This window comes from Hermetia illucens, chromosome 4 (genome assembly GCF_905115235.1).
Source record: "Hermetia illucens chromosome 4, iHerIll2.2.curated.20191125, whole genome shotgun sequence".
Taxonomy (NCBI): Eukaryota; Metazoa; Arthropoda; class Insecta; order Diptera; family Stratiomyidae; genus Hermetia; species Hermetia illucens.
Genome location: NC_051852.1, coordinates 83,060,279 through 83,080,885, shown reverse-complemented (window position 1 = coordinate 83,080,885; position 20,607 = coordinate 83,060,279). Strand labels below are relative to the sequence as shown.

The following is a 20,607-nucleotide window of genomic DNA, read 5'->3' as shown; positions in this document are numbered from 1 at the left end:
ATTAAGGCAGGCCTAGACCGGATACCGGTTGTTGCGCCGTTGATGATGATGATGAACTAAAGTTATAGAAAAATGTCAATTTAACATTTATGTATGAAATATAAACGTAGCCTTTTCTAAGAATTGTAATGTGAAAAAGCTATTATTATCTTAAGATATCACCGCCCTTGGATATTGCGTCTTAATGCAATTCGGTATTTTATCCAGACGAGACATAGGAAACACAATAAATCAAACATCATTTACTTTATTGCCAACATGTATTTAAACCTTGTAGCTTATCCAGTAAACTTAAGGGGGGCAATGTTTCAAAAAATGTATTCATTCAAATGCATGCCGTCTAAATTACTCTCAATTCCATTTGGAAGAAAAGTTATTCCTAGCTCACATGTAAGTTAAAAAGAAACCTTTCAAAAAACTCCACCTGAGGTTAAGTAGACTGTCAAATAATTGATAAATCAGGAGAACCTTTGCTTTAGAATTTTGACAACTTTTACAGTTTTCAGGGATTCGTAAGGAAGCCTCATTACTCTTTTCATCTATAATAGGTCCATTTAGCATGGATAGATTTAAAGAACTCGTATATTCCCGTACACTCCACACAAATAATCAGTATTCGGCTATAGGGCGTACACTCCAGTTTAGCAAGCCTCAACGCTAGAAGATTAGTATATTCTGGACCACAATCCCGCTTTAATTTTATATCGAAAAATACCAGTATGAACCGATTGCTAATTTTATAATATTGTTATCACGTCGCTAGCGTGCTGCTAATATTTATGCACCCATGATAATCTGTCAGCTCCCAGCTGTAATCTATAATCAGTCTGTGCTCATTGATAGAAATCGTGGAGGAAAGTAGTGTGAGCCGAGACGTGCCGCGCCGTATAAACGAGTCATCTTGCTCGTATCTGCTCAGTTGATGTTAAATCTTTGCATAGTGCATTTGGCGTCTAAGTGATTAGTGGCTGAGTTTATTTATAGAAACCTGGAAAACTGGATCTACGTAGTTGTGTATTGTTGGACTTGTAAGGATTAAAGTTCGAGCGCAATATTTGAAGGTAAACCCTCTTATTAATGACATTGGCAATTGCTGTTCATTGTGTTTTTAAGAAAGCATCTATATTTGTACCGCATTTGCTTTTGTTCAAATGTACATTTCTAGCTGTATGACCTCTTTCGAATAAATTATAAGGTTCGCACACAACATCGCAAGTAACTATTGCTTTTTTATTCAGTGATATCAACTCGTATCAGAGTTCTACTGAATTGCACTCCTTGCTTGCAGTCAGTTGAATAAATAAATAATCAGTGCAGCGCAAAAAGTGTGCTAGGAAGATTGCCTCAGTGTCGCGACAAGTGAGAAAGCGAAGTGGAAAAGATTATCAATGCTCCAGTATGGAAAAATCCAAAGTTTCATCGATAATAAAATTTTTGATAAATACTTCGAAGGTAAATTGCATTGCTAAAGAAATTGCGGAAGATAAGTTACATGATAGATATTCTTCGCTAATATTCACGAAACTTGAAATTGAAAGCATCCAGTAATTGATTTTCCGATCCAGAAGTTCTTTTGTCAGTATCTCTTTTATAATAGTAGCTGAGCTTAATTCAAAAAATATTTTGCATTTGAAGATTTTGTGTAAAACAAAACCTTATTACTCTGTTTTTCACTTCTTTCTCAAACAACTCCATCAATTGAAATTCGGTGGACATATGGATGCTGAAAAATTCCACGCATACAGTGAGGATCGCGATTTTGTGTTGAGTTTAAGTAGGACCTCCAAGCAAGTTTTTTCCTCAAGTGTATCCGCGTGGTGTGTCAACTGAAAGGTATCGACCAGTACTTTCTCAGATATATTTTAGTTTTAATTTCGATTGCGAAATAGGAGAGTAAAGGATAAGAAATATTAGCTGAAGGTGAGGCAGAACCCATTTTTAAAAACTAGGCAACCGAAGAAATCTGAAAAAAAATTTACGATACGAACATACTAGTTAATTAACAGGAAACATTGCCCTCTCCTAATGTAATGTTGCAGTCGGTCTCTACGTGTTGGTTTCTTGGCGCCATTTCTAGTAGATAACCACTCGAAATTGAAGTTTATTCATATTTCATGTTTTGCAAATTCACAGTAGCATCGGGAATTTTCTCCAAGGTTCTTGTACTTCAAAATAAAAAAAAACAAAAGGTTGACTGACGGTTCCGTCCAGGGCAGAGGGAACTCATCAGGCCCCCACCTCTGCCCTGGTAGCAGCGTGACCGAAAGTGGCGACAGAGAAACACATTTTTATTGAATGAAAAAAGATAACCCTAACAGCCTAAGACTTAATCTAAGGTAATGAAATATATTTATAACACTAAACTTATTGATAGCCTGAAAACAAAAAGTTATTAATGGAGGAAATTCCAAAAAACCTCCAACACTTTGAGGATTCCGCTATTTGGGATGAGGAGGAAGGATAAAGGAACGGGGCAGGGTGGGAAGTGGGATAGAAAAAGTTTAATGAATCACGGGTGACTGGCCTTGGGTGGTAGCACGAACTGGTCGTTGGAGAAGGAACCCGAGTAAAGGTTAGAAGTTAAGAACAACGATGTTCACTGGTTACAACACTTCATTTATTTCATTAAAAACAATGGAACTGACAACTTCAACAAAGGATGAATTTCATAGAAACTTTTTATAAGAATCCTTTCACGTTTTCCAACAACACAACTGGTGCTCGTTATTTTTATTAATTTAACGACATCTTGTCCCTTTGGGTATTCACTTTTTTCTCGATAAAATAGGACATTTTTCATCACCTACTCCGCTCTTCACTCCTGTAGCGAGGTCTGAACTGAGTGGAGAGCGCCGGTGACGTCATCTGTCCGCTGGTATTCGCAACATTCGAAATAAATTTCGAATCCTGCCGCGCCACATGTTACCTTTCCAGCCTCGTAGAAGATATTGCTTCGGATGGACGGGTGCAGGAGAGCTTGATTGAACTGGTGTCTGCAGAGATAATTCTCGATACTGCATTCGATATTCATTTGCTCCCTAATCAGCGGGTTAGGGTGTGCTTCACACTTGACGAGGAAGCGAAGCGCTTTATTGATTAGGACGAAGTCAATCCTAGCGACTTCGCAGGTGTGATACAGGACACGGTTCGAAATGTATTTCGTACGGTCCTCGTTTTTGAATATATTAGCGCAATGACGCAGTATTTTTCTCTCGCAGAGACACAGTTTCTCGATTTGGAATGCTGAGCAGTCTGCCCAGAAGATGAACCCGAAGATGATAAGGGGTCGTTTTGTCGTTGCTTGAAGCAGAACAGTTTAACTTTCTGTGCAACAGGTTTGTTGTACCGGATGATCGGTAGAACTAACCGGAAAGCATTATTTCCACGTTTCAGTGCGAGGTCTATGTGGGGAGTATTTGAAAGCGAAGTGTTCTTAGTGACCCCGAGGTATGTCACTTGCTCTACTTTGGGTATTGAGATGGAGTTAATGTGAAGGGAGCTGTCTCCGATATTACGCTTGATGGCATATGTCAGTTTAGTGTTGCTCTGAAACACTATTGTCTGACATCTTGTCGGATTGAGGGACAATTTCCACCTAGAAAAGTAGTCGTGTAAGTCGTCTATGTATGAATTCAGACGGGCTTCTCCTTGTGCGATGTTTTTGACTGATACATAAAGTATCAGATCAACAGCATACTGCAGGACCGGGCTGGGGTCGTCGGAAGGTGCTGGGATGTCCGCAGTGAATAATGAGAAGAGTGTGGCTGAGAGGACCGATCCCTGTGGGATACCTGCGGGACAGGTGTAGGTTTTGGACGGCAACCCGGGCTTTTCTCTCATGGAAAAAGCTGAGAAGGAGTTTACAAAGTTGTGGGTGGAAATGGAATGACCTGGAAAGTTTCGCAATGAGCTCATGCTGTCAGACAGAGTCAAATGCTTTTTTCAGGTCGAGAAGGCATGCGATGGTTGACGCTTTGCGGTTGAATCCGTATAGGATGTCGGTTTTAAGTACAAGCAGTACATGCTCGACTGAGTGTTGTGGTCGGTTCACAAACTGAAAGTTTGGAATAATATCACTGGCCTCGCAATGTTCGTCAATCATGGTCTTGATGGCCCGCTCGAAGATTTTGGCGGTTGATGATAAGATTGAGATTGGCCTGTAGCTATCTGATAGCAAAGGGTTTTCGTTTTTCTGCGGTATTGGCACTATTTTGCCACTCTTCCAGCTGGTGGGGAAATGTGCATTGAGAATGCAGTGGTTAAAAATTAAGGAGAGAAAGGAACTGAGAGAGGCGGAGCATCTCTTTAGGACAATATTCGGGATATCGTCGAGACCGGTGGATTTTTTGTTCTTTGAGAGCTTAATAAGTTTTGCAACTTGATTAGGCTTTAAGAACTTGATGCTGGGGATGTTGTTGTAGGGAGGTGGGGCTATAAGTTAGTCGCTAAGCGAAGGAAGGTTGGTGGCACGAGGACGAAATGCTGTTGAGTTAAGAAAAGAGGCGATAGAGGAGGTGACTTCCTCTTCTGCTTCTTCGCTGCGAAGGTGAAGTGTGGTCTGATGAGCCTTTAAAAAGTGGTTAGCCAGCAGTTCGCTTTTTTGTTTTGGGCGGGTAGCGCGGGACTGAAGTGCTGTAAATTCAGGGCAGCTCGTGCGGTAGTGAGCCAGTTGTGTAAGCCGTTTGGATTGTGGACAGAATCAAGCCAGGACCAATGTTTCGCGTTGAGATCGCCGCCAATGACTAAGTGCCATGATTTGTTGGCGAGGCGCGGGTGGGACGCGCAAAAGTTAAAGAGACTTGAAAAGTCGCTGGTATCGAGAGACTGGTTTGGGCAGTAGACAGAGGCTAAGTAGATGATGGAGGAGTGATTTATTGATGGGCGGAAAGATTTGCGTGCTGTGGAGTTTGTCGGAGGCGAGAATAGCGAAAGTGGCGACAGATGATAATCGCCCCATTTATATATAATCGTAAACACGACGTAAGTATGAATGGGGGGGGGGGTTTCTAAACAACCTAGTATTTAAATGGACTGTAATATCTAACGATTCCAAACAAGTTCTTTTAACAGTAACTGATAAGTTCAGTGCGGAAATTAACTTAATTTTATTCACCAAAAGGCTACAAAGGTTACTTTTCATAGATTGAAAATGTGTTAATTTCTTTCGATATATTTTCCATTTTACATTTAGGATCGAAAATTGCAATTACATTTAGGGTATTTATTCTTCTACATATGTCCTTATGTAATCGTTGGTCTATTCTTTAAAAGAAGCTCCTTCGTGCTGCCCACAATTTCTTCATTGTATCGTTTGCGACTATTCGGCCTTTTTCTTAGCGTCCACTGCATCCATATGGGTACCAACCACGGTAATAAATCGAGCGATATGATCGTTCTCTGTCGTTCCAATTCCACCCTTTGGATAGCATCATCTACTTCATTTAATAGACAATATAGCTGCACCATTTCTCATGGTGGCACTTATTCCGTTGTTATAATATGATTCGAAAGTTTAGATTAACGTTCTACTTTCGTTCATGTCTTCCTTATATCTTAAATCTTTGCTTCTTCTCTGTGCTCCTTATACATCTATAGCTTTGCTGATGTCACGCATGCTGTGAAGAAGTGAATTTTGAATTACTCTTTGCCTGGATGTTTGTCCAAATTATCTTCACCTCTCCTAGAGCAAAAAACGTTGCTGATTCATTACCAGCCCTTGATGCTTTTAATATAAATTTTCTGCATTGAGCTGTCTAGCCTCGGTGAAGACTGCCCTTGATCCATAATTTCAACAGATTTTCTCCAACTTTTTCATCAATAGAAACAAAATATTAATGATTTGTTTTTTATTTGTTTAAGTCATCTTCTTTCTGGATTCACCAAATATAGCGCATGTTTACGCAGGTTCATACTCAAAAGGATTTTGAGATCTAGATTTTTTCTTTTTCTAAAATAAGATGCACTTTTAAAATGTCACTTTGAAGTAGATACTACTAAAGTTTATTTATACTAATAATTTTGGTGATTTGACCCTTTGCTCATTGTCGCCTTCGATGCTGTGCAGGCAGAGAAAATACGATGACCCGTCATATTGAGAACCTTGCTGTTATTAGTGTTTATCTTCAAATCAACCACAGCCATTTCGCCAAAGTTCATGACCCGGTGAGAGAGTAAGCAGGTGACATCAGCCTAGTCGAGGTGTTTGAGGAAAAATATCATCGTCACTTTAATTCCAACCACGCCCTCCGGACAAGGCAGCATAAAGAGCGCCACCGACAACCAAAGCATATAATATGGGTGCCATGATGCAACCCTGGCAGTCTCCGCTTTGGATTTCAAAATCTTCCGGGAGTTTACCTCGATGCAGCAGGTGACATTTTTTTCTGATAATAGCTATTAGTTTCTCCGGAGTGCCCCTCCTGTGAAGAGCAGTCCGGATATACTCCCTGTTCACGCTTTCGAAACCTTTCACAAAGTCGATTAAGAACAAGTGTAGCGATGATCCAAACTCCCAAAATGATTTCTCTGCATTGATAGGAGCGGAAACCAGCCTCCTCTTTGTCGATCAAGCTTTCCAGATGTTCTTTGATGCGTTCCAGAATTATTTTAGCTATTATCTTTGCGACGGCAAGGAGCACGAAGATACCCCTCCAATTGTCTGTGATAATTTGACAAGTGCGCTTTTTGGAAGCTTTTTGGAATTTATGAAGCCTCCCACAATTTTATTTTCTTCAGAAGGTGAGAAGGCTACCACCTTTGGATGGAATAGTGTCTTGGATCCCCGGATACAATAATTGAGGCGAAGACACATAGAGCTAAATGGCGCGTTGCACTCAAAACATTCTTAAGACGAAAAAGAGGAAGATGGATAGGGAAAATGCCAGGGTAGCTGAAGCACCCTGAATCTACGGGGTGTTGTTCGAATGCCTCGAATTCCCAAGATTTCCGAACGAGTGGAAGCAGCAGATTTGTAGTAACTGCAGGTACAGGGGGATCGTCAAGCCCAGCGGCTATACTCTGATGATTTCTCCTCTGCTTGCAGGAATCCTTATCCGCATGTTACGGTGACTAGCCATTTCATCCACAAAAAGGGGAACCTTACCGAATATGATACGGTTAAGAACCGAGGTTAAGTGTTCTTTCCACCTCTTCAGTTGTTCGTCATTGCATGAAATCCGACGTTCTTCACAGGACCATCGAACAAATTGGGAGCTCTTTAATTATGTAGTATATAGCTCTAAAATCACTCCGTTCTGCGGCATCTTTCACTTCCTTTACCAACGCAATGGTAAATTCTCTTTTGAAACGGTGTATACTACGTTGAACTTCTCGGGATTCTGCAGCCAGCCAGACACCCCTTCGGGACGGGGCCGACGGTCAGTTGAAACCCAATCGTCCTTATGGCACTCTGAGCTCGAACAGTATGCCACCAATTACGAAGCGGTGAAAGTTGCAGAAACCATTATCATTACGGTCATCAACACCGTGTTTCCCTACCATATGTCCGAGCAAGATGTTGTCAGAGCCCACCTTGGCATTTAGATCACCGATCACGAATAGAATGTCATTTGAGGAAGCCTCTCCTGAACTGCATGTAATAGCTAGTTGAAAATATCTTCTGTTTCCATTGGAGCATAACATTGCGCAATTGTGATGCTCCTTAATCTTTACCAAAATCTTACAATCTGTGAGAAACTGGCTCCCAGGTCAAGAGAACGCGGCTTGCAGTAGTCGTCAGAAGCAATCTGACACAAATGTACAAGAGAACACGGCTTGCAGTAGTCGTCAGAAGCAATCTGACACAAATGTACAAAAGTACATTGCCACAAGAGAGAGAGGAATACTCTTCAGCCCCAGCATCTTATTTCGCTCAGGCCCAGAATGTTACACTATATCGTTGAAATTCCCGCATTTTGAAGACCGTCGCTATTGTTGTCCAGGAGTGGGTGCACATTCCAGAAACCAATCATAGTCCGTTTTCGCTAGCCAAAGGTGGTAGCCGTGAGATTAGTACATATCCGAGGCGTTGTTGACGTTTCGGTAGCAATATTTGCTTGTTGCCAGCCCACAGATTTCTATCCCTTTTAGCCGCCTTTTACGAAAGCAGGGAAGACTTTGAGCGTATTCTTGAGCACCAACTTTCTCAGTAGCTATTTGTATTTCTAATTACGTAGCAGACAGCGCAATTTTTTCTTGAAGGCACTTGACTTGACCTTTGATTTTAATTTTGTTTTTCTTGAATTTCCTCGATTTCCCAGTGTTATTATTGCACCGATTATGATACATATTTTCTTGTAAATTTGTTTATAATGTTGTCCCGTCTTTTCCTAATCTATGTTATCTGCGTAGTATTTCCATTATTCCAAGAATTTACGTTTTCTTTTCTTGCCCTGCGTATTGCACTGCTCCTTATCGTCACAGTTCTGTTCTTAGCCTCAGATCTTATCATTATACAGTAATGAAGTATGTATTTTCCTTGGAGATAATTGGAAGCCAATAAATATTAGCCACCTTGTAATGTGTTCAATGATTACTCGAATACATCGAAGCATACGCGCAATTGGCTGAATGGTATATGGATGGATCTGACTTCATCATTTGAAACCTACATTTTATACAAATAACAGTCCTTAACCCTTTGGGGACTTGCTATTTCTAAAGAATTGATAATTTCGATAGCAAATATATTTGAATTATAGTTAGATATGGTATTGTATAACAGGCGGATTATACTTTAATCGAAGAATTTTAAAGTCGTGAGCTAAAAACAAGTAGAAACCGGAAATCTTGGCAAAACAGGTATGGAAAATTTTCTGCTGCGCTCTTGTACACCAGTCTACGAGCACGTCACTAAAAATTGAATTACGTATTACTATTTCGAAAGATTAATTTACACGCCGAGTATGTATGTACCATATAATAAGAGAAACACACAACCCAACAAAAAATCTGAAGCTTGGCGGCGCGTTCTATATAAAATAAAATCTTATTAAAGTCGGCTCAATTTCTGCTTGTTGGTTAAAGAAGTTTACTTAAAAATGGTTAAAGCTATTATTATGGCATTTTGTGTGTGGTGGAGATGGCCTTTTGAGTTGTGGTTTAGATAATCCCTAATTGTCGTAAAAGACGAGATAGGAATTTTCTTTCTGCAAATATGCGCATGTTAGTTAACAACGGCATCAAAGACCCCAAACAAAAGCAGCTATATTCTGGAAGCTAGACAATAAAATGCATGCATTTAATACCTGACTGCCGCGCCAAGTCAAGTGTCATCACGCAATACAAACAAGTCGGGAAACCGGAAGCTGGACGCTTCAGGTATGAAAGGTTTTGTGTATTTCTTAGTACGTAGCACGTAATATATGCATATATTATGTGAGACTATCCACTTTCGGATGATACTGACGTTGATAATCTTGAATTTGCAAAGAAACGACAACTTTGATGTATTATTACCTTGTTAGTAATAGTGCAATTTCCACCAAACTATATATATTGTTCGGAGGGCACCACATAGTGGCAGCCTACTGATTTTTTTCAAATTTTTCGGTTGGGTAGTTTCTGAGAATGGCCCCCTTAAAGGAATGATCACTTTGAACGCCCCGCACTCCCCACCTTTCCAACAAATGTCGAAACTAGGACCGGCTTCGAAAAGTACTAACCGAGACCTTTAATTTTATGCCCCTCAGGACTATATTTGATAAAAAAAAATGTACACCCCACTTTTACATGTATGAGGACACCGACCCAACCCCCCCCCCCCCCCCCCCTTAAATTTATCGTAAAAAGGTGTAACCGACTGTTCGTCAGCGTTCACAGTTCCCAGCTTTCTATCAAATTTGGTGTCAATCGCTGTAACCGTCTCCGAGAAAAATGCGTGTGACGGACAGACAGATAGTAAAACGGTTTTAATAAGGTTTTTGTGTTTACACAAAACCTTAAAAATGCACCGTGTACCATTTATTTGATATTTGTCTAAGCAATTATTATCTTGATATATATATAGCTGATGATGATATATATATAGCTGTCACTGAATTACCACCATTCCGTGGTTTGCTCACTCATCTAACTTTTGACATGGAATTTTCTCAAGCTGCTGGAAATAGCTTGCTTTATGATCTTCAAATATTTCTAGAACTAGTTTATCATTTGTTTGCCTTTTATCTTTATCTACTTGATATTTTTTGCCGGGGATTATTCGAATTATCTCTGAATCTGGAAATCGTGCAAACCAGAATTGTAAGAAATACCGATTGTAGTGAATTACTTTCTCGAAAGACTTAATCCTAGTCCAGACGGGTTTCGATTTTTATGCAGTCTGTAAATCAATACGCGGGAACGAGTGGCATCATTTTGTAATAGGATTAAGGGGAGCTCTCCATATATGCGAAAGGGGAAAGCAAAATTTTTTTTATGTGGGGTATCGAACGAAAGGTCTCAATTGATACTTTTCGAAAATTATCTTCTTTCTTATATTGGGTGAAACACAGGGAAATGAGAACTCAAAATATGTGTATAAGACACAATTCTGGACAGATTGAAGTCAATTCAGCTCTTACTAACAAATGCTTTTTCGAAGCAGGTTTAATTTTTTGGCTGACTAAGAAACCTACTCCGAGGACATGGTTTACTGGATGGCCGCTATAATATATGGTGTAGCGGCTCTTCTCCAGGAAACCGGTCCCTGTCCATCGCATCTCTTGCAACGCTATTGCATCAGCCTTATATTGGAATAGGATATCGGCTAGCTGCTCAGTAGCATTCGGTCGTACAGGGAGCGCACGTTCCGTTTTCCGTGTATGATTGTCAGCCTTACCCAACCCCCAACCTGGAGGACCAGTTGGTACATTTTGCTCCTTTTTTTCGCGTGGGAGACTCGCCTTCATCCTTCTCCGTCTGCAGTTTTTCATAAAGAAATAACTCCCAGCGATCATCACGTGGAGGTGGCGATAGGGTTTGGTAGTAGAGCTATTGGTGTTGGTTCAGCCGGCTTTTCCCAGGTTTTATGCTCCATCGTGGGTACCAATCCACGTTTCGCCCTAGGACATATACTACCCTTTGACCGCTTTTCCAGTACATGTAAGAATGGAGCGATGATCGGTCAGATTGGGGTTAGTTGGTTGGTATTTTACCTAATATAACCCAACATTTATGTTTTTAAGGTTTTGTGTAAAACAAAACCTTATCAAAATCGATTCAATGTCTGTCTGTCTGGCACACGCATTTTTTTCCAAAACGGCTAAACCGATCCGAACGAAATTTGGTGGACAGATGAGAACTATATAACGTATACAGCGAGTGGCATAAATTTAGGTCGAGTTTAAAGGAGGGCTCCCCATACATGCAAAGGGGGGATGCAAAAAATTTTTTCACCGGATATAGTTGTGTAGGGTCTCAAATGAAAGGTCTCGATTTGTACTTTCCGAAACTGACATTAGTTTTGGCATAAATTGCAAAGTGCGTGAGTAAGGAGTCAAAATGTACGCACTTGAAGTGAGACAGGACTCATTTTCGGAAACTACCCAACCTAAAAATCCGAAAAAAATCAGAGTGATGCGCCTAGATGAAATCTAGGCCTCAAAATATGTCCCATTCCGATATCTGCTCAAATAAACTTACTAATAGTATATTACTACTTTTTAGAAATATACTGAAAAACCCCCCTTAAATTCATCCTAGGACTTCCGAATTTTGTACCAGCATAGGGGACAATATTTCGTATATATGTGCTAAATTTCATGGCAATCAGGCAATTAACGCCAAAGTTATAGCAGTTCAAACTTAGCATTTTCGCGCGAGTTTACTGCTTCCAAAGCCATGTAAATCAAATGCTGACGCCATAATTACCCGGAATAATTGACATTCGCGTGGAATATTAAAGTCACATTTATGAAGAATCTATTTATTTGCAGCCCTTTTTAAGGTTTTGTGTAAAACACTTATGTGAAATCTAATCTTCGAGAGATGCCCCATTCCGGTATCTGCTGAAAAAATTTACTAATAGTATATTATCAACTTTTAGAAATAGACTAAAAAACTCCCCTTAAGTTCATCCTAAGTGTACGAAATTTTGCACCGGCATAGAGGACAGCCTTGTGCATACACATGCCAGGTTTCATAAAAATCCAACTATTAGTGGGAAAGTTATAGCAGTTCAAACTTATCAATTTCGTGCTAATTAACAGCATCCTAAGCCATACAAATAAGATCCTGACGTCATAATTAACGAGAATAATTGAAATTCCAGTGAAATATTAAAATTCCATTCAAGAAGAATCTAATTCTCCCTAGCCCTTTTTTATATTTGATGTTGGTTAAATTGTTTTCATAAGCTAATAACATTAAATTCAGAGCGTGAAGCGTATCGATGCAAACCCATATCGATCGCGGATATTCTCATTTCAGACATAGTCAAAACGTGTCACGCCACCAGTGCAATGTAACATCTTCGTCCCCATTACCGCAAGACGCCGTTCATTGTCCTTTATAGTCGGCAAACACTCAGAACTATAGAGAGTGGCAGACGGACAACATTGCAGTAAATTTTAGATTTGGACCGTGCGCTGATACGTCGATCACAAAGAACACCAGTTGGGGAATGCCACTTCATCCAGGTTGCATTAATACGTGAAGTAATTTCATTACACAGTTCTCCATTGGCTGATAGCATTGACCCGCGATACTTAATTCGCTCAGTTCTGGGCAGGTTACTACTATTGCCAGAACTAAGTGATTTAAATATCTCGAGTGAATGCTATCAGCCAATGGAGAACTGCGTTATGCTCCTCACATAGAGAAACACAAAACCTTTTATACCTGAAGCGTCAAGCTTCCGGTTTCCCGACTTGTTTTAAATCTATCTGGGTGAGTTTTATGAGTCGATGACAAAATATTCTACTATCCCATTATTTGAAAATCAACTAAAAAAAGTCCTCCTTATCTCAAAGACTGTTACTTAAACAAAAATACAGAGGCCTCACAATTGAAATATTTAGCTTGCGGTTTGTGCCTAGTTTGTGCTTGTGCTTTTTTTCTCGCTAGATTGATTGTTTTTTAGACTCACTTCATTGTTCCTGCATATAAGTTGACTTATTACTTACAAAATATTCTACTTAACTTCAGTGTGTATTTTCAATATACATACACGTTCTCCACAGTAAACTATATAAATATTATTTTTAAGCTTTCGTTGTCATGTTGAATTTTTGATTATTAATGACCTTTACATAATTATTCCCATGATTATGAAATTCAATTTAACGAGCTAACTTGCTTTACCTAGAAACCATGTGTTTTGAGATTAAAGATAACAAATGCAAATTAATACCATGTATAGCGCAGTACTAAATTCCACTCTTCATTCATTGTCTGACTTACATTTGTCTATTGTAACCTAACTGCCATAAAAAAGCAGGTTCAGATTTCTTAAATAGCAAGTCATTTCTTTTTCTACATTAGATTTTATAAATCTACTACATAACATATTTTGAACTTATCTTATTGTAATCAAATTGGAAGTGTGACAAATTAATTGGGTCGCTATTAGGAGATAGTAGATAGTAGCTTAGTAAGAGGAATGAACTGAAGTAATGTAATCTGAAATCATGCATGATATGGTTATCCACACTCCTCGGGCAAAAATATCTAATCGTATTTGGAATTTTTTGTTATGGGGCAATTATCAGATTATTTTTTATTTTATTTTAGACGCGTGAAGAATAGAATAAAAGCCAAATTGAAACTAACAGTTCTTTAAATATAAATAAAACTTGAACCCTGGAACTACCACGGCAGGCGCATGTTGAAAAAGTTTTAGTCATTTCAAATGATGTTTCCGAGAACACCATATTAGTGCCTTTTTAAACGAATAATTCAAATAGTTTTATAATTGCTGATTGTTCGTTTGAAAAAAAGGCCCTAGTTGCAATTAAATAGTAAATAAAATAAACTACGATCATTTAGATAAATGTTTAGTCGTTCTATGTTAAAAGAGAAACATCCATTATTTTAGTATAGTGCAGAGTTTTACGGTCTAATTTAAGAATTTTTCTCGTTAATTTGGATACTTATTTATAAATGACGGTTATTTTAGTTGTGGGTTTTTTTTTACAATGGGATTCTAAAATGAAGTAATATACTAATCATTACCTTGTTTTAGGCAGGCCTACATTTCCCATAAGAACACCATTGCGTTTTCCGTTTCGCTTAATTTCTTCGAACGAACCCTATCCTTTTTGATCTTTCTACTTTTTGACAGTTTCTTCCCCTATTTTGCAATCAATGCCAGAAATTAAAACTCATCCATACCTTTCATTTGATACTTTACACTTTCATATTGGGAAAACTGCTTGTTCTCCCGTTTGCAACAAGTCTACAAATATCTGGTTTATGCGCCGACGAGCCTCTTCGTTTGAAGTTATATCAGGCCAGAGTAACTCGAAGACACGACGCAGACAACTTCTGGTGAAGGTTTGGAACTTTTGCTGCCAACCTTTATGGCAACAGATACAACCACTTACGACTAAAATGACATCGACAGACAGACAGCAATTCAATTTTGTTGTTTTACACAAAACGGTGAAGACAGAACCTGTCATCTTTAAATTCCGGGTCGTTTGTGTTAGTTTTAAAATGTAGGATTCTTATTAAGCAAGGATGGATGGACCATATGTTGCAAGTAACTAGGATTAGTATATAGGGCCCTAACCATTAGCTGTCAACTCCAAGCCATACCGTACATTATATTATTAGATGGGACTTTCATGCAGATAATGAAACACGCTAATCCGGATAACAGGTCATAGGAAACTTTTTTTGTTGATAATCATTCCATGATACTTATGATTTTAAATACAAATCAGAATATGCTAATGTCCATTCCTTGGAAAAGTGATCGTAATTCAGTTCGCACGAGATTGTTTGTATCGTATCTTGAAGCTGTTTGTGTTGCAAGCTTAGGAAAGGCAACATTTTAGGAAATTGCCCTGATATCAAACTTAAATACTTCCGTGTAAGCCTACCTCCATTTCAAAAGTGCAACAATCCATATTGGATCAGGGCCTTGAAGTGTGTTAGAGCACTTCATTCAAGACCGGAACGGTACACTGCAGTGTACTGTAGGAGGCAATGTGGTCAGCATTGCGCTCGCCCGAAATAATTACCTTGATTTGACTCAGGTACTCATTTACAGCTGAGTCAACTAGTATCCGACGTCAAATCACGATACAAATCTCACTGACACCAGCCAGATTTGAACCGTGACCTTTCGTACAACAGCCTTATGCTCTAACCACTCAACTATCTGGACACAAGGCATCTTTTATTCGATATAAAGTACGATGTCGTCTTACAGCGGGCGAAGTCTCAATTTTAACTGTTGATAGTCATCGCCTTAAGATGTTCCCCTTTTTCCTGGATCAATCGCAGGAAAAGGTACCTTTCATTGGTAAACGGAAGGAAAATGAATCGTGTGTAATACTACCTTTCAACATCTTCGCCCAGTCAACAGGAATGTTCGCCCACCGATGATGAGTCCTGTTCAAAAGATTGTGAAATATGACAAAGTTATTTTCAGTAGCAGAAACCTAATGATGGGAACATTCCTTTAGCTCAATTGAGAACAAAGTTATTAAAAAGTGGAAATGGGCATGTCTGGCCGGCTCCAGCAGCTTCGAGGACGATTATTGATTTGATTGTGTTGTATACCAATAAAGAAATTGAAATTGAATTGTTAATGAAACTGATAGCATAGAGCTGGCAGTTTTGGTTGGCATTCTGATCTTTTCGGCTAGAAATAAAGACAACCGGAAAAGCGTGAAAAGTTTGTGGTGTTTCTGTATAGAAATCTATTGTGAGTGCAAAACAACAAGAATAACAGTAATAAAGAAAACTTGTTTACCCCATTCTGGCAAATATGCCCTTTATTCATAGCTTACTGCAAAGATTCATTCAGATAGCTTCAAAGCCAGATAAATATAGCCTAATAATAGTTACCATATGTGATGCTAAGACATTATGCGTGTTTGGTGTGATTCTGTATATTGGCAAAAGAACAAGCCTAAACACAGCGGCAGTTCATGTGAAAAAGTCAGTTGAAAGTATTAAAGGTTCGCGCCCCAATATTACATATTGGTTCTCATGATAGAATTACTAAAAGGTTGCAACCCTCCAACCATAGGCTTTCTGTGCAAGAAAAAGCAAGAAACTCCTCCTTTTTTAAGGATACAAAAATAAAAATCGGTTTAGTGTCTATCTGACTGTCTGTGCGTCTGTCTGTCTGTCACACGCATGGGAGTTGTGAACGCTCGCGCAAACCGTGAGTTCTAGGTAAATTCTAGGTAAAATTTAAATGTGGGTCCCTATACATGCAAAAAGGGGTTGTAAATTTTGTTTTCACCAAATATAGCCATGTGAGGTATCAAATGAAAGGTCTCGGATTAGTACAGGTGGGGAGTGAGCGGGATTGAAAGTGATCATTTCTTTAACGGGGCTATTCTCAGAAACTACTCAACCGAAAAATCTGAAAAAAATCAAGAAGCTGCCACTATATAGTGCCTAGGCTCCAAAATACCCTCCATACCGATACCTGTTCAAATAAAGTTACTAATAGTACATTGCTATAATTTTTGGTAATTGACAGGAAAACCCTCCTTAAGTTCACCCTAGAATCACGAAATTTTGCAGCAATGTAGGGTACAGGATCTACAATGCACTATAAAGCTGAAATATAAACGCAACAATCAAACCAGAAATAGTTCATGATTACAATTCAACGAAAGTAGAATCGCTGCAAAATCAATTTGCAAACTAATGATCTACCGACTTCGAATATAACTTGGAATTAATGGAAGTTATGTTATGAAAATTAATTAAGATTAAAGATGTAAAGCTTGATTGATTTGAGAACTATCTGACATATGAAACAAGTATTTATTATTTTGTTTAAGGATAGAGGAGTCTTAAGTCCACATCCACTTGCTGTCAGACCGGACTGAATGAGAAGCAACTTACTCCCTCTTTTTTTGCATGTACCCCTCGTTTAGGACTTACCACCCTAACTTAAAAAAATGTTAGGTGAAGACGGCTTTACGTTTAGACGTCAGACGCTGCCTCCCCTCTGCTTTGGGAGCAACGTGACAGAAACGGCTTGAGGATGCTAAATGCTCTTTGAAGTATTTATTAGTTCTCTTGTGTCTTAAGCGTTGGCAATAATCGAAAGAGCCGATGTTGAAATGAAATTATGTCCTGAATCAGAAACAATGCTGGAAAAAAAGTTAAAGCCATCGTCGTTTATAACTAATTAAACTATCATCTAATAATTAGAATTAGATTCTCATTATAGATTCTATTAAGATGAGCAATAACGATATTGCATACCGATGCTGTATCTCGTTGGTGAGTATCTGTTTGCAGTGCATTCAACAGCAAAGAAAAATGTTTGTTTCAAAGGTATTTGTTGAATACGAATCAACAGACCGTTTTATTACATGCAAACCAGATAAATATATATTTGAAAACATGCTTATTAATTCTATTAAAGGTTCGAATTAAGTAATCAATAGTACCTGAATGCAAATGTGATATAATTGAACATATTTCTTTGCAGTAAAATACAATGGGAGCCACAGGAAAACGAGTAGCAGTAATTGGAGCTGGCATGGCTGGTATTTGTGCGGCAAAACATGCTCTTCAAAATGATATGGAACCAACGGTGTTTGAGCAAGCAAGCCAACTTGGTGGTACTTGGGTTTACACGGACAATGTCGGAAAGGATCGATATGGACTTGATGTCCATAGTAGCATGTACAAGGGATTACGGTAAGAAAATTTTATTATTAGATCCCTTAAATAAGACTAGCATCATTCGTCATGTCGAACATGTGGGCCAAAGCCGTTCTGATCTTGGGTATACTTGTTTGAGGGGTGAAACCACGTCAGATTATTTTCACGTATTTTTATGGATTTTTTTTTAATGAGAAGAATTAATTGGAGTTAAATCAAATTGGACATGGACATCACATTAGTCATATTTCAAACAATTTTTGCGAATTTTTTTAGATAACTTAAGCCGGAAATAATAAGTTAGGCGATATAAGTCCACTGAAGATCGTAGAGTTATTCAATTGCGAACTTTATCTACAACCAAAAAGATTTTATTTTATATTGCTGACTTATTTTCTAAGAATATGGACCTAAATGTAGGTGAAAATAATCAAAATCAAAAATTTTACAACTGTTAAAAAATATATTTGAATTTTCACCATTTTTCACTAATTATGCAAAAAAGCACCCTTGAAAATATGATATTGTCTCAAAGGTTGGTTCATATTCTTTGTAATTTTATAAAGAACTTTACCTCCTCTAAAATTACTTTTTAAGGTAGAATTCCTGCAAATAAAAGAGGAAAGAAAAACGCGTTTCCAAAAATCTACTGTCAGTTTAGACTTGAAATTTTGGAGAATGATCCTTGAGATTACATAGTCCCTCTAAATACTTCCTGATAATTTAAATATTTTTAAGATTTGGATAGAAAAAAATATATACATGTTTATGAATAATTCCTTTTCAGTACGAATCTTCCAAAAGAAATAATGGGGTTCCCAGACTTTCCCATTCCCGATAGAGGAAAGTCATATCTCCCATCCCGTGAAATATTAGAATTTCTGGAGTCATATGCCGCAAACTTTAAGGTCAAAGAGAGAATTAAATTTGAACATTTTGTGATAAGAGTAAGGCCAGTTGACAATGAGTGGGAGGTAAGTTTTCCTTTTATTGCAGATATACAAATTGAAGTTATTAATGAACGAAATTTTCTTTCAGATCATTGTAAAGGATCTTCCGAATGACCGCCTCTGCACTATGAAGTTCGATTTTGTGATTGTTTGCAATGGTCATTATAATGCACCTTTAATTCCAACCCTTCCTGGCCAAGATATATATAAGGGAAAGCAAAAACACAGTCACGATTATCGTTGTCCTGAACCTTATAAAGGTAAATTTCATAGATGCCCATATTGAACATTTTGAAAGGAAGTCCTGAATAAATATCATGATTTTGATTTTCTAGATGAAACCGTGCTTGTAATTGGAGCAGGTCCGAGCGGTATCGACCTCGCATATGAAATTTCACGCGTAGCTAAACGTGTTGATTTAAGCCATCATCTGAAAGAGAAGCCGCAAACGCATTTCCCACCCACTGTCACTCAACGTCCAGATGTGGTCGAAGTGACCGAAGACGGTGTCAAATTTGAAGATGGGAACGTTGAAACCTACAGCGTTATATTATACTGCACTGGATATCTTTATACATTTCCCTTCATCAGTGTGGATTGTGGCATCAGTGTAGATGACAACTACATTCAACCGCTTTATAAACACATCATAAATATTAAAAAGCCAACAATGGCGTTTATTGGAATACCATTTTATGCTTGTGTTTCACAAATGTTCGATTTACAAGTTCGTTTCGCGCTAAAGTTTTTCTCCGGGAAAAAGGCTTTGCCATCACAAAAGGAAATGATGGAAGATACAGATAGGGAAATGCAGGAGCGCTGGAAACGCGGTTATAAGAAGCGACAAGCTCATATGATGGGAGCTGATCAGGTAAGCTGTTGGTATTGGATTCAGATCGTAGAGTGTAGATAAAAATTTATACCTCGTTCTAGGGCAAGTATTATGATGATTTGTCGAAAACTGCTGAGATTGATAATGTAAAGCCTGTTATGGTTAAATTGCATAATGAAAGCAGTAAAAGATACTTACATGATTTAGTCAATTTTCGAAAGGATATTTATAGAATCATCGATGACGAGAATTTCGAGAAACTCAATTGAAAATAACATCAAAACGTTGCGTTTGTTTGATAATAAAAGCATATTTTAAGTAACATTATATAAAAATATATGTATATAACTTTACTAGCTGATTCGTTGTTATTTTGTTGTTTTCTTCAAAATTGCCTAGTCGGATTCGACCTAGAGGGGGAGCTAGTCCAAAAACCTTAAAAATTGAGCGTGGCGGTCGGCTCACATATGCTGGAGCTCCACTGAAATGTCCTATTGACACGCGCTCGCACTCATTTTGGACACTTTTTTCCCTCTTGTGTAATTTACTAAAATTTTACTTTTTCTTGAATCGATGCGTGTAACCGCATTGGAACCTGAAATACAAGAAAAGGGGCTCAATTGTACCCGAAATTCCAAAAACTAACCAAAAGAAAAAACAACAACTTTGTAAAGTAAAGAATCATCATTTACAAATTAAGTTTCTCTTTTTCTTCAGTTCTTGTCCTGTTTATAAGTGGGGTGGGCTCATCGTGATCGGATTCTTGATTTGGTTCTATCAAAAGCCTGATCTGGATGCAATCGCAAAGATTTTTAGACAAGTTATTTAAGTTAATTTTTGCAATTAGACGCTAAGAAAACATCATCTGCATAAAGCAATGTATAGGGTGCTGGGCGTTGGATGTTCCGTGCGACAGTGTACATCATCATCATCATCATCAACGGCGCAACAACCGGTATCCGGTCTAGGCCTGCCTTAATAAGGAACTCCAGACATCCCGGTTTTGCGCCGAGGTCCACCAATTCGATATCCCTAAAAGCT

At 38.4% G+C, this 20,607-nt stretch overlaps 1 protein-coding gene across 2 annotated transcripts; it reads left to right on the top strand.

The window, feature by feature from the left end:
• Positions 1-852: 852 nt before the first annotated feature.
• LOC119655399 (senecionine N-oxygenase-like) lies at positions 853-19,927 on the top strand. Of its 2 annotated transcripts, XM_038061281.1 has the most exons (7): positions 853-1,061; positions 17,332-17,397; positions 17,609-17,820; positions 18,572-18,758; positions 18,823-18,994; positions 19,070-19,605; positions 19,668-19,835. In XM_038061281.1, exons 3-7 carry the CDS (start codon positions 17,618-17,620, stop codon positions 19,833-19,835), a joined length of 1,266 nt encoding a protein of 421 aa, XP_037917209.1. In that variant the 5' UTR covers positions 853-1,061; positions 17,332-17,397; positions 17,609-17,617. The 2 variants fall into 2 exon arrangements, with proteins under 2 accessions (XP_037917209.1, XP_037917208.1); XM_038061280.1 differs by lacking the exon at positions 17,332-17,397 and having other exon boundaries at positions 855-1,061; positions 19,668-19,927.
• Positions 19,928-20,607: the final 680 nt, after the last annotated feature.